This window comes from Limulus polyphemus, unplaced genomic scaffold (assembly GCF_000517525.1).
Source record: "Limulus polyphemus unplaced genomic scaffold, Limulus_polyphemus-2.1.2 Scaffold125, whole genome shotgun sequence".
Classification (NCBI taxonomy): Eukaryota; Metazoa; Arthropoda; class Merostomata; order Xiphosura; family Limulidae; genus Limulus; species Limulus polyphemus.
In genome coordinates, this window is record NW_013665735.1 from 1016670 (window position 1) to 1031023 (window position 14354).

Here is a 14354-nt window from a genome sequence, read left to right on the forward strand (position 1 = left end):
CTAATTTATAAGAGTTTAACCAACAACATATCACAGCTGAAATACTATATGAAAAGTGCTGAAATATTAAAAAAACTTTTACTTACAGATAATTGTGAAGAAATTGAGAGAGTTGAAGCAGCACAAACAGGCTGTTTTTGATGTGGTGCTGCTGCCATCCTGACCTGCTGTCCAAATAACCATGTTGTCAACACCAAATTTTTAGTTAATTAGAAGCTGCATTTCATTAGTACTGACTATTTCAATATATTAAAACAAAATCTACCATAATTATTATCTTATATAAGCAATATAAAAATCATTGGCATAACATCCCATTTTAATGCTTTATATAATCTATTTTGTACATAAAATTAATGTTTAAATGGACAAATTCCACACTAACCCTACAAGTATGGTCTTGGCTCTTTTGCACATGTCACAACATTTTACAGTTACAATAAAAATTTAATTAAACAACTTTGTTAGCAATGTAAGTTAATAAAATTAGCTTCAAAATGTAGTTTATAACTCAAGCTTTTATATTATTTAAATTTTAAATTCTTAATTTCAAAAGAAAATATTTAAAAAAACTTCACTTTTATTAACAAGTCACATGACAAGCAAGCACTCTCAATTCTCCCCCTTTTTATTTTGTATAACATCAACTAAGATCACGCGAGTTTTAAAACTGCCTCGAAAGTGAAGGATAGATAGGCAGGTTTTCCGTAATGGGTTGGAATAATTTATTAATATCTCGGCAAATAGAGAAGTTAGGATGTTGAAACTGTACTTTTGACCTTGTCATTATTTTTACATTGTGTTACACTACATAGATAGTGTAGATGTTATCTTTTTTCTATTTTAAGCTTGCAGCTATCCATTAGAATTTATCTGAACTTAGCTACAACAGAAGTTAGACCAGAGGAAGTAATTGATGTATGCGTGTGTATGAGTAAGCAAAGTTCATGCTCATAACATTAAAAAAATGTCATAGCTATTTACAGATTAGTTAGAAAGCCAGTTAAATTATACCTGTTTTTGGATATTATGTATTATTTATGTTCTAAAATGTAAATTTGAATTTTACATTGTTTCAATAATGATCTTGTACAAAAACAAAGCTATAGGCCTAGTTCACTACATGACATGGTGCACAATGTCACAGCACAAAATATGTTAGTGTACAAGAATTTACTGTGTTCCCACTGTGATGTGTTAATTTTCAGGAAAGAATAAACTATATGACATACAAAACTATTAAATCATAAAATTACAATAAACTATCTGAAACTGTAAATATAGCAAATTAAAAACATCTCTGAAGATGATATGTATGACAAAGTAAGATATTTTCATTTTATTTCATAATTTCATTTTACTGTGCATTGATGATTTAGCTACAGTCAGTTTCTGCTAGGGCAGAGAAAATAACAGATAAAATATAAAATTTTACCTTAAAAACTTTTGATAATTATTTAGGAAGTTCTAGAGGCTATGCAAATGAAATTTTAACACGTGTCATATGAGCCGGGGGGGTGGGATCTTTCTTGTTGATCAAGAAATGCTAACCCATTGCAGTTTTTTTTTATTTTTGCTATAACCTAGAGATAATTCTTGTTGGCTGAAATGTGGCTGTTTGGCACTACTGTTACTTATTCAATGATCAGGTCAAGAAAAATGTGATAGGGAACAGTAAGTGAACTCTCATGGAGTGTTTAACATGCAAATGCAAGCATTCACATTGTGGAATATGCTTCAAATTCAGCCATTGTGGTTGTTCATGTGGTGGATTATCCCTTGCAGTAAAAATATCTCAAAAGTGTGTTGGGAAGCAGCCAATGAATCCTCTGGTAATTCAGAAATAGACAAGAGAAGTACATCGAATACCAACTACTTTGTGGAGGAATTTACTCTTGGTTGGGCATCATGTCTACCACACAGTAAAATTTATGGCCAAAAGTATATATAGATCTATTCAAGGATGATGTTGTTGAAATGTTTAAGAAAATTCTCGAAGATAAGCAGAATAAAATATACCCTCAGAAGAATGATTGAAGACCTGTGACCTACATATACTGATCGATTTGATATACCATCCAACACGGAGATTCATCAATGTATTACAGCCCTGATAGCAAAGTAAGAAAAACATGGTACCATTGACATTACTTCTTCCATGGGAAAACAGCAACCTCACAGAGACAAATTATGTTCACTATGTCTGAATCGAACTACACCATTACACCTTAAAGTGCAGTCTGCAAGCTCAAGGTGCAACATAAAGACGACATTTGCAATGACAATTTCCCAAGAGATGATCAACTGAAGACATTAGTTTCTTGAATTTAGTCACAGTAAAAGAATCAAATACCATCCCACAGTAATTGTATTACCATGCATATGTGCTGTACCATGCACATCCACTCAGAAACAAAGACTCATAACTTTGGGAATATCTATTCAATTTTTGATGAAAAAAAAAAGTTTTCCTTGGTTCAAGACACATCTCAATACATGATTTTTTAACAGTTTCCATATTAGAAAATTTTTGGTAACCAACAACCTTATAGTGATGTATTATAAATTCAAGAACAGAGGACATTATATTTCAAACAGATGTCAGTGTACCAATATTGAAGAATTAACTGGTAACATTAATATTTACTGTATTCTTTAAATACACTCATTGTACAAAATTAATTTGTTGGTTAGACAAAGGTTTAACTAAAAAGGATTAAATTTCTACAAGTCATTCTTTAATTCCCAAAAGTCTTATGACATTCAATACTGAATTGAACTACATTTTACCAACAGCATACTCTTGCAATGCAAATAATGAAAATATTTTGTTACCACTGGTTTAAATAATAGAAAGAGGTTCAGCAGTCAGGGAATTTTCCTAACCATTATCAAAATATGATACTTAGAATGATATTTTTTTTTTTATATTTAATTTCCTGTATATTTCATTCAAAATTTAACATCAGTTCCCATTAACCAGATAAGTAAATAACTATGTATGAAAAACTTTTGTGTTTCTTTTTTATCAATATATCTTTTTCAACTTTCTCTCTCACAATTAAGTAAAACTAAATACATCATCTAGAAATAAGATGTTACTACCACAAACATTTAGTTTTTAATTAATTATTCCTTATAACACCACCGAACAGAATATCTACAATAAAAGTACACTGCTAATACATATTCAGCACATCCATACAGTACAGCCCAGACTTAATGAAGAACTGTGACAGTATTTCAAACAGTTCCATAACAAACCTCACCTTCAACTGCAGTTTATGAAAGTAGGTCTAATACAATTTAAGTGTTAGCCTATAAGGCACGTGTAATATACTTATACATATTACACGCCTTAAATACTTAGGTAAGTGTAAGTTTTTACTCTATATATTTTAGATTGAAAATCAATAAAATTTATTTGAAAGTTAAAAATACACACCAAGAACTCATCTTTGGGTAAATCTGTGAAAATCATAAATTTTGTTCTTACTGCTTACTCAAATGAAAAAATATCCTCAGAGTTTCACTTTTCAAAAGCAATAATCAGTCCAATAATTTTGTTAAAACCAGATCTGGTTAAACCATTTTAGTCTAATTATAAGTATACAGAAACATTATCATATCAAATGTTGTAAATTATAGGGCAACAGACTTGAAAGTATGCAACATATAATAGTAATAATTTCCTGAAATGTCTCATGTCTTTCAAGGTACTTAAGTCAGAGCATACTAGTGTGCTCATTTAGGTTTCATTAATACAATATATTTGTTACATTTCCCAAAATAAAGTAACAATAATGTTTTCTTTAGTGCTACGTAACTGTAAAACACCTCCTAAACTGCCATGTAGGTTTATGATTCACTCATTTTATTTAGAAAGGAAAAAAAAGAATAGTAAATTTAGGTTTTTGGTTTACAGCTTTACTTTTTGAATAATTTTTTCGTTAAAATATGTGTTTATACCTGTTGAGCATTAGTTTGCCGAGATGCCATTTCCTGAGATATTGGAATGTTCCATGCATCTTCAATGCAAGGCAGCTGGTTGGGTCTACAAGATAAAAAAAATAGATTTTTGTTTGAAGTTTTAATATAATTTCAGTATACAATTCACATGAATTACTTCTGAAGAAATACTTATTTTATAAGCTTCTACTTAATCACCTCGTAAGCAATAAAATACATTTTTTTTTATTTACTAGTAATAATAACCAAAAGGTTTTGCATGTGACCCCTTAACATTTTTTTTCTGTTAAAATTTTAGATCAGAAAAAAAATTATAATTAAGCTTGAGAAAGCTTTAATCAATGAAAGAATCTACAAAAGAAACACAATAAGAAAGTAACAATTATCAATTTTTTTTCATTTACTCAAATCTCTGGTGAAAAGCCCAATAAAAATTCTCTACAATATTTTGTTACATATCATTATATTATTCAATCTACGTGACTTTTAACTTAATTTTTCCAGGATAGATATTCTTCATCTTAAATTGAAAATCAGGACTCTTTATGGTACCTTCCACACACCTATTGGGTTATTATCCGAACCTACTTTAAAAAGCTCTGATATTTAGTGAAATTTTATTTAAATTAGAATATAGCAGTGTTAGACCTCTGCTGAACTGGGATTGTGTGTATTTCAAAACAAATTTACAATTACAAAGTATGATCAATTTCAAATTATAAATATTTACATAAATAGTAATAATCCTAATAAACTTACAGCACCCATAAGTCAGTATTAAAGTAATCTAGAAACAAATATTTCAGATACTACTTGCATACGAATACTTAATGTCCCCATAATTATTCCTGATAATAATAAACAAAACTACTTACTTATGCAAGCCAGTTTGTGGAATATTAGCTAGCTGGGTTCGGAGAAACTGTATTCGTGCTATCAAATTGTGGTTGAGAGACCCTAAGAAAAGAATATATAACTGATATGTGAAAGACTGAATATATATCTAATTTCAAAATATATTTACTTTGGATAAGGCTATCAACCAAATGCTTATCCAACAAAATACCTTATTTCAAAATTTAATTGCATGAACATAAGAATTTCTGATGTACAAAACACTTAATACCTCTTCCTCTGCCAGCATTAACATAACACTTGAGAGCATCCTGAGGTTGGTTACAATTTTCATAGAGGATTCCCAGATTTGTCCAGGCTGGAGTGTGTTCTTTGTCCAATTGAACTGCACAGATGTAGGCCTGAAGAGCATCCATTGGCTGGTTCTGTTGTTGATAGAGCACCCTACAAAGTAAAAGGTAATAGATATAACAAGACAATAAGAAATAAAATATAGTATACTGATGTTCTTTAGCCAAACCTATTGGTGAAATTCCTGAAGACTACATGCTCTTAATATTGTGTAAAGGGGACACTCAACGTCATAATTGCTAGATGAACGTACTACGACCTACCAGGTTTGTTCAAAGCTTGCCATCTAAGGTGTTTACATACAAAAAGCCACACAAAAAATATACAACATACTGTTTCTCATTAAAGAAGTAATACATATATCACACTTTACTTGTGATTTTTATATACTGATCATTAATAAAACACAATAACTAATAGATAACCTGTTGAGCAATTTTGTATTCCTCAAAAATAAAATAAACTTCAACATATATTGAATGGATATTGTAAAAACATAAAGTAACCTTGTATTATTTAATGGAGCAAATTTTTCTGGGTTTGAAAAGTCCACACACTAAAAATATATCAGTTTTTATCTGAATAAAGTATTCAGGTCAGTTATCTATTACAACTTTTCTTACCCTATTGAGCACCAAGTATCAGCATTAGGTTCAGCTTTATCCACAGATTTCCGATACGAAAGAAAAGCATCATGAACCTTCCCAATACTGGCAAAGCACCGACCCAGAAAATACAAGCTCTGACCACATGATGAATCTGCCTCAATGGACTTCTGAAGACAATGTAAGGCATATGCTTGACGTTGAGGTTTTTCTCCAAGAGCTTCAACTGTATGATGCATCCAGCCTAACAAAATATTTTTTATCTCAGTAAGACAAAATTACCAAAAGAGGTTTAATAGTATCATGTATGTTTTATATATTTGTAGAATTTCACACAAAGCTATTCAAGAGCTATCTGTGCTAACCATCCCCAATTTTGAAATGACAGAGTAGAGGGAAGACAGCTAATCAACACCATCCACTCATGAGCTACTCTAATCAAATAGTGAAATTTGACTGTCACTCTTATAATGCATCCACAGTCTAAAAGTGCAGAGCGAGATTTTTTTCACAGTAACAGGGCAAGAACCATGAAACCTCAGATCCACAGTCCAGCATGCTAACCACTAGGCTGCACTTGGCCCAGTACCATGTAAATGAACAGTAACTAAGAAAAATAAAGATTATCATGTAGAATTTATATAAATAGAAGAATTAAAAATAATCTCAGCACACTCAAAACAGAAATGTATTACTTAAAAATTGAACCGTCAAACCTTATTTATTTCACATATTAATTTATGAAAACATTTAAAATTAATAGTTTTTCACTCACAAATGTTATAAACACAAGGATTTAAACACATTTTTAGGTTTTACAATGGGATGAAAAGTCACAAACCTAATTGTTTCCAAGTCTCAGCTCGAAGGTGTTGAGGAATATCCTTCTGTTCTAGTATTTTTTCATAGGCTTCTTTTGCAATTTTATATTTGCCCTATCAAATAGTAAAAAGTCAGCTATTAAAATATTTCATATATATATATATAGAAAAATCTTAAAATTGTACTCCCCCTTTAACAGTATGTTCATAAATTTGTACACTACAACTAAAAATTGTTTTGATCACTTACACTATACTAAGACTGTGTTCCATAAAACTACACCATTGTTTTTAAATAGCAGTTATAAATGAAATGCTCATGAATAAAATTACATATTTCAAACTACTATTCTAATACTAAAAAATGTTATGGCATAGGAACAACTTACAATAAGCTTAAAATTTTGAATATTCTCCAAATCTTTAGGTTCTTAATCATATCTAAACACAAAATGTAGAATAAAATATATCACAATAGTAAGCTCTTAGATGGTTAGAAACATTTTTATTAACTGGATATCAATACCAGTCTGCTAAGAAAATTTTTTAAGGTTGATTGATTTTAAGGATTTTGCAAATATTCTAAGGAAACATGTATGAGAACAACAGAAACCAATTTAATTTTGTTACATTTAGAATCTTTAAAACACAAACTGTCTTAAATGTCCACAGAGATTACCAAACAACTTGAAAATGTAGATTTGGATTTAATAAAAATTATTCTTATGATTATGTTTCTTTTTTTTTTAATAAAAAGTTCTATTAAAACTTTAATTAACTATTTCCTTCACAAACAGCTAACAAAGATTACTTCTGCAGTGATAAATAAAGGTGAAAGTTAAAAGACTTGTCAATTCTGAAGTGTGATACTTGCCTCTGTTTTATTGTTCACATAATTTTTAGGATTAACAGGTTAGGTAATGTTTCCAACCCAAGTCTAAAGTATGACCCCAAATGGGTTAGTAAACAAGTACCATAAACAAATAAGCTTAGGCATAAGTTTACAACATGACTGTTTTCATATAGATATCCGACTTTGTTTTTTGAAAGTTGAGAGCTTAAGCAACTTATATGGTTCTATCTCCCTTTATTTTATGATAATGTATACATGCAAATGTATAACAAATTTTCATTCTATTGTTATAACACTAGAGTTTGTGATAATTTGGAAAGGAATACAAGTGATTTAATATAGTTCAATAATTTGTATAGCTCCAATAATTCTTCAGGTCTTTATTTCTTGGTAAGTATATGAATCATATGTAGTGCATTATGTGCAACTAACATATAAAATAGCTTCAGATCTGATAAATTAAATAAAACTTTTAAGCATTTTGGAAAAAAAAAAACATTAACATAAAAATTCAGAAAGAAAGGCTGAAGTACATAATAAAAATATTTTAAAAATGCAAACAAATCAATAACTTAGCATGTGGCTAGATATTTAGTGAGATTATAGAAGATTGAGACCACTACTTCAAACTTTCCAGTTAAAAAGAAGAAATTCGTAAAGATGCAAATTGTTGCAGTAAACAAGGAAGCCAGGATCATCGTTATCCAAAATAATGAAAAAGTGCTACAGAATATACCTTTTATAAGCTACATGTGCAAAGTTATATGACAAAAACCACTCAAATTGAATGGAAAATCTTGCACACACCAGCACAAAGTCACATGAGCTATTGGTCCAACATTTTTACTATAGGATCATCTAAGAGTAAAAGTGGACCATTTTTAGTTTTTTATCATTCAGATTATAGATGGCTGATAAGGTGAAAGGACAAGCAGATACACAAGTATTGGTTAGAATTCAGCATGCAACTTAAAGAAATTAAATCAAAGTTAGCGACCAAACTGGTAGCTACACTTATAGCATTGATAAGAACTTTACAGCAAATATTCATTCATAAGTTAGCTAAGCCACGTATTTTATTTTACCCACCATCATGCCCAAAGTTGAACATTATGTTATTTTAGGCTAGGATTTGTCCTAAAAACAAGAATAACCCTTATTTAATCAAGAATGTTAAGAATTCTAGAAATAAATTAAGCTATGTAAAAATACATTAACAATAAAAGAATTGCAAATTTCAAAAGTTTTCATGAACTAAATAGTTTCTAAGTATTTGGTTATTCTCCTGATATTCAGATGCAATTTCTATTAGGTTTAATGATTAAGACTATTGTTAGAATACAGATAATACTGAGGCTTTTATAGTAATTTAAATTCATGTCAAGAGTTACAACATTAAAACAAAAGGTTTGAACATCACCAACAAATAAAAACAAGTTCTTATTTCTCAATACATTTATGAGTCATCTGCAATACTAAAATAATGTAACTGAAAGCACAGTAATCAATGCATCAGCTTTTGTAACCAAAAGTAATCAAATGTGCTTAGCAAAGCACAATCAGATTCCAATGGGCATTGGTGAAATAGATATATACATATATAAAAAGTTTCCTAAACTGCAAATTATTCTTATTTTTACTTGTGATTTAGGTTAGTATTTCAAATAACAAACAAAGACTTACCTGAATCTCGTATGAATGGGCAATATGAAAACTAACTGTAAGAAATAGATGAAAAGGAAATCTATAAATATTTTCTTTTCTTGCACATATATAAAAGAACAAATTTCATGTTTAAGGCATCTTTATGTTAGTTTTTTAAATCGACAAACACACCTAAAAACAAGATACTATTGGTATTAATAAAACAAGAATGCACATCACCCAGCATTCTACAGCCTAATGCTTTAAAATTACAACTAATTATATTACACTGGTAACAGTCTAACAAAATCTTTTTTTTTTTCAATTTAAAACAATGTGAAAAAATTTTAAAAATTAAAAAACATATTTCCTAATATAACCTTATAAAAATACAATACTGATATTTATTCAGATTAATATTTTTTACATATCCTATTTTCTCCAGCTTTACTAGACTGTAAAAAACTTTTGAGAGCTACTTATGTGACAAAAATATTTATATACTGAATTACTTGGGATAAACAGCACATGCTCATTTACAACTACTTTATATTTTTCTCCATATAAAATATTACAGCCATTGTAATTACAAAATTTAAGAGAATTCTCGCAAATCAGCAAATTTTAATATTACAAGAACACCTGTTAATAAATAATAACAGCAACTGCAACAATGGAAGAATGGTTAAACCAATCAATAAATTTTTCTAACTCATTGTTGTTTTGTCTAACATGAATCCAGGAAGTATCATAAATCATTAAGATAATTGTTCAGAACAGTGAATAAAACTATGAAATTACAAAGAAAACCATTAAATTGTGTCCTAACATATAACATATTTACAGACATCAGAATAATGCAGCTCACAAAATATAAATAATTATTTTTATTCACAAAATAAAATGTTGAGTTCATACTCATTTATTGTCAGTTATATATTCCTTATAACATTAAATAAATGGTCACTTGCTAAAATTAGCTAGAAAATGTGCCTGAAAAGATTTGTAGTCTTTGTCCATCTAATAAAACTTAAAACAAATCCTAAAAGATTTTAATGTGCAAAAAATATGAAATTATGAGCACTTACTTTCTGCTTTGGAAAATGTGCAGGGACTTGAATCAATATATGCTAACCGTAAATGCTGTATAAAAATGTTTATGCATTAAACCCAAATCTTAGCAAAGCACTGACGACAGTCTTAAAATGTTATTTTGTCTTAAAAATTTTAATTTCATTCACTTATGAGAATTAAATACCACAACTTTTTACTTGATAAGTACCCAATAATGTTATTATTTAAGATGAAAAAATAATAAACCCAAACATTATTTTACTTCACAATCTATTGAAATTTTTTAACAACAATTTTGCAAAAAAAACAACAACTATATTTTAGAGGATAAAAACAAATTTATTAGTCAACCATGAAATAATTCTTACCACTAAAGTTGAGGAGCAACTACATACAATATCAAATGAATAACATTTATGGAAATATTATTTTATAGCTTACACAAAAACATTTATAATGCCCACCTTTAAAGATGATTCATGATCAGCTATAACTTTAAACATTAACCCAAGTCTAAGGTGTATTTCATTTGCACGTATAAAACTTGGGTCAATGTACAGAACTTGTCGAAATGCTTTGATTGACCTATAAAAAAATTATACCATGAGAAACAACTCTCAGAAGCTTTCACTTATAAAACTTATAAACACGGTTCATCTTTAATAAAATGTTTATTGGACACAGAAATTCAGATTTTATCAATAAAAATGCAAGTTCCATATGTACTAAGTAATTATGTTTTTAAGAAGAAACATTACAGTTATGAGAAAAGCATCTTATTGATACAGCCACCAACACAAACAACAATAACACATACAAACATATGTTTCATATATTTACTGGTTCTAGGAAATCAGGGATACAATTCATTTTCATACAATATCAACAAACACAGATCAAACTTAGAAATAAATTAATGTACTTACTAGAAACTATTCAATATTGGTCTGATGTAAAGTGACTTAAGACCCAAAAGTATTTTAAGAGTATTAATAAACAGATATGATCTAAAAGCATTACCAAAATCTAACACAGAATGTATCTTCCACTGTTAGAATGTATAGTTTAATTGAAATTTAAGTAACTTTATTTAAAATGAATAAATATCAACCTGAATTTCTATCATTTATAAGAATTTATTAGAATAGGAGATTCTTTATGTAACACAATCAAAACTCACACAAGCAAATGCTACAAAACTGTAAAACCCAGAGTGGTGACTTTCTGATGTGACCACTATAGCATGACACTTTTAATATTTACTATATATTACAAACATAAAATTGTACTCAACAAATTAAGATATTAACACCAGTATTTAACAAATACTATGAAAAGGCAGCTTTTCTGTGAATAAAACTATGAGACAAGAATGATACATCTAACCTGAGAATTTTCAGCTGACTAAAAGCAAACACAATGCAATTTGTTTATTTTTCGCATTACATGCATTCATACAATCACTTATTAATTATTTTTATTTTCAGTACAACATTTTGCCTCCCTCCCCTACTTATACCCAGTCATCATTCCTTCCTGAACATTTCTAACTGATCCATCCTTTCATAATTCTGTCCATTCATACATTTGTAAACCAAATCTTCTAACTAATTACTCTTTAATCTACTTTTGTTGCCTATTAATACAAATACCGATCTATTCTACTTGTACACTGGAAAACTATTCTTGAAAGTCAATTCTATTGATTTCTTGAATAGTCTCATAAGTATAATGTTGATTATTTTCTTCATAACACAAGACTAATTACATTAATTTCTCTCCTTAACAAAGAAATTTTCTTTTTTAATTATTGTTTTCCTACATCAAACCATTATGTACACTATGAATGACTAACTGAATTCAAGTTATGTTCAAATGCATACATTAATTTCAATTTTTTTCTTAATTATCTGTGGAAAATTAATTTTAATTTAAATGTTATTTTTAAAAATTAGCACTATCTTTTGTTATATTTATTTGAAATTTTTTCTTCCTTCAAAAAACCATTATAAACACTAAAAGAATTACTGAAATTAGACTTGTGTAATAAATTATGCCTTCCAAAATCAAAACATACTAGAAAAATCTACTGAAAAATGGTCATGACTCCTGATTGAAAAAAAAAAACATATTTTATAAATATTTGCAATCAAAACCCCAAGTCTAACATTATTTTACAATTACTGCTGCATGCATAGATCAATGGTGTTTAATTTTTTGATTTTTCTAAAGTTAAAGTTTTATACAATTTGCAATTGCTCAACTATACAAATTTGTCACTCTATTTAAATATATATTTTCTATTATCATACAATATCTTCAAACAATAAAATTATAAGGATGAAATTAAGTATTAATCACCAAATGTGTAAAAAAAAATATTACTTCTACATATACATGCAGTGTTCTGTTATACTTTTTATAAAATCTCTCAATGGCACTTGGATCCAGATGTCATTTTCTAAATGTTCTAAGAAAAAAATTACAATCAATATAACTTGCGAGCTTTGCACCTAAGCTTTAAAATTAAAGTTGTTGTTTTTTCATCTTCACAGAATGAATAACTACTTTTTATTTTATAAGATTCAGCAAAGTCACGGATATCTTACGAATATAATAAAAAATACTTGTATTACTACTGCTACTTAGCCGGTTCTAATTAGTAAACTTCGGCTACTATCGTAAATTAGAATCATGTACAAAACATATAACTTAAATATCACCTAGTAGAGCACCAGTAATATCTAAAACAATGTCTAAAATAATATATTTTCTTTAACGGCAAATAAGTTAAATACATATAAAATCTGATACTTGGCAATCTTATTTACTGGATTTGGGAGTATTTATTCATTATTTCTAACTTATAATGAAAAAAAACTAAAATAATTACCTATTACTATAACCTCTCACTCGGTGCTGGAATACTGAGTATTTTGCTTGAAATCTTGAATTGAACACTCACACGTTTAGTCTAAAAGCTATCATGAGACTAACTACTGTGCATTTCCTACACCTCCTATATAAGTTAAGGTTCGCGGAACTACTAGCTTGGTCTTTAAGACAGTTGAACAGAACCGTCAACAGTAACGTTGTTTCTCAATCATCAGCGCATAGAGATAAAAGCCAGAAAACTTTACAGCTAGTAATCAACTTTTTGGATGTGGAATTCTACTCAGCCTAGACTAGCCGTTGGCATTAAGACTGTGAAATTGGTCAGGATGACGTTGACTGTCACCGTTACTAATGGGTAATTAAAGGATAAAACCTGACAACCTATTATAATGTCTAAACCTGACGAGTTCACGGTGGGGTGGGGAGTGTCATTGATCACTGGGACGACAGTATAACGACACCAATTAGGAAAACTTTTAACTTCAATCCCCGACGATCATAAAACAATTATTTCGGGAACCACAGCTAAGAGTTCTCACAATCGATTCGTAACAACCAAAAAGCCATAAAATATTCACAAAGAAACAATACATAACAATCAATAAAGCCTCACGAATACAGTAGATGGCCTGATAACAGACCACCCAAACCGAACAAAACGGATTTAAAGGCTATAAATACCAAATATATCAGTAGATTCTAACTTTTAACGGCTGCAGGATAACTAAGAACTTTAATATGTAAAGCAAATTAAGCACAAAAAAGCTACCCCTCTAAAGAAACATGTCTTCATCTGCATGACAATCTTTCTAAAATTAACATCAATATGTTTCAAGATTAAACCTAATAACTGAAAAAACGTATCTTCTGTGATTCGTCAAGCAGCTGAGCTACTGAACATACCTCTGGTAACAATCTACAAACTTTTAATATTGCTGCTACATCATGAAGTAATGGCTAAAAACATTTGATGGGACAATGCTAAGTTGTCATACGTAAGCAAGTTTTTTTCAAGACCAGGCCAATCTTCTTTACCCATGATGAGAGTATTCTATGATTAGTTTATAATTATGTCTGGTTGCCTGGTGAAAACGAACTAATAAATTATTTAGCCTTTTAAATCTATCTGGGCATACCGTTTATACTTGTTTTTTGTTCGAAAATTGTCTGGTCACTCTGTTCCAAAGGTTCGTAAAAATCATTTTGCTTTACAAAAACATTGTTACGCTATCAGTTGCGTGTGCGTGTGAATCTCGTAAAAGCATTTCTCTTAATACTGACATGAAT

The 14354-nt window shown here is 29.2% G+C and overlaps 1 protein-coding gene across 5 annotated transcripts in view; it reads right to left on the reverse strand.

Annotated features, from left to right (window-relative positions):
• LOC106472970 (histone demethylase UTY-like) overlaps positions 1-14354 on the reverse strand; it is a 71967-nt gene that overhangs the window by 25726 nt on the left and 31887 nt on the right. For 4 of the 5 annotated variants that reach the window (XR_002613855.1, XM_022402504.1, XM_022402512.1 and 1 more), the window contains exons 6-14: positions 10637-10757; positions 10187-10241; positions 9138-9172; positions 6622-6715; positions 5799-6024; positions 5096-5268; positions 4845-4926; positions 3970-4054; positions 87-167 (exon numbers count right to left, since the gene is read on the reverse strand). Coding sequence is in view for 4 of the 5 variants with exons in the window: in XM_022402504.1 (XP_022258212.1) it covers positions 87-167; positions 3970-4054; positions 4845-4926; positions 5096-5268; positions 5799-6024; positions 6622-6715; positions 9138-9172; positions 10187-10241; positions 10637-10757 (952 nt within the window). In the remaining variant the exon portion in view is untranslated. The remainder of the gene's footprint in view (positions 1-86; positions 168-3969; positions 4055-4844; positions 4927-5095; positions 5269-5798; positions 6025-6621; positions 6716-9137; positions 9173-10186; positions 10242-10636; positions 10758-14354) is intronic. The other variant, XM_022402500.1, reaches the window with a different exon arrangement.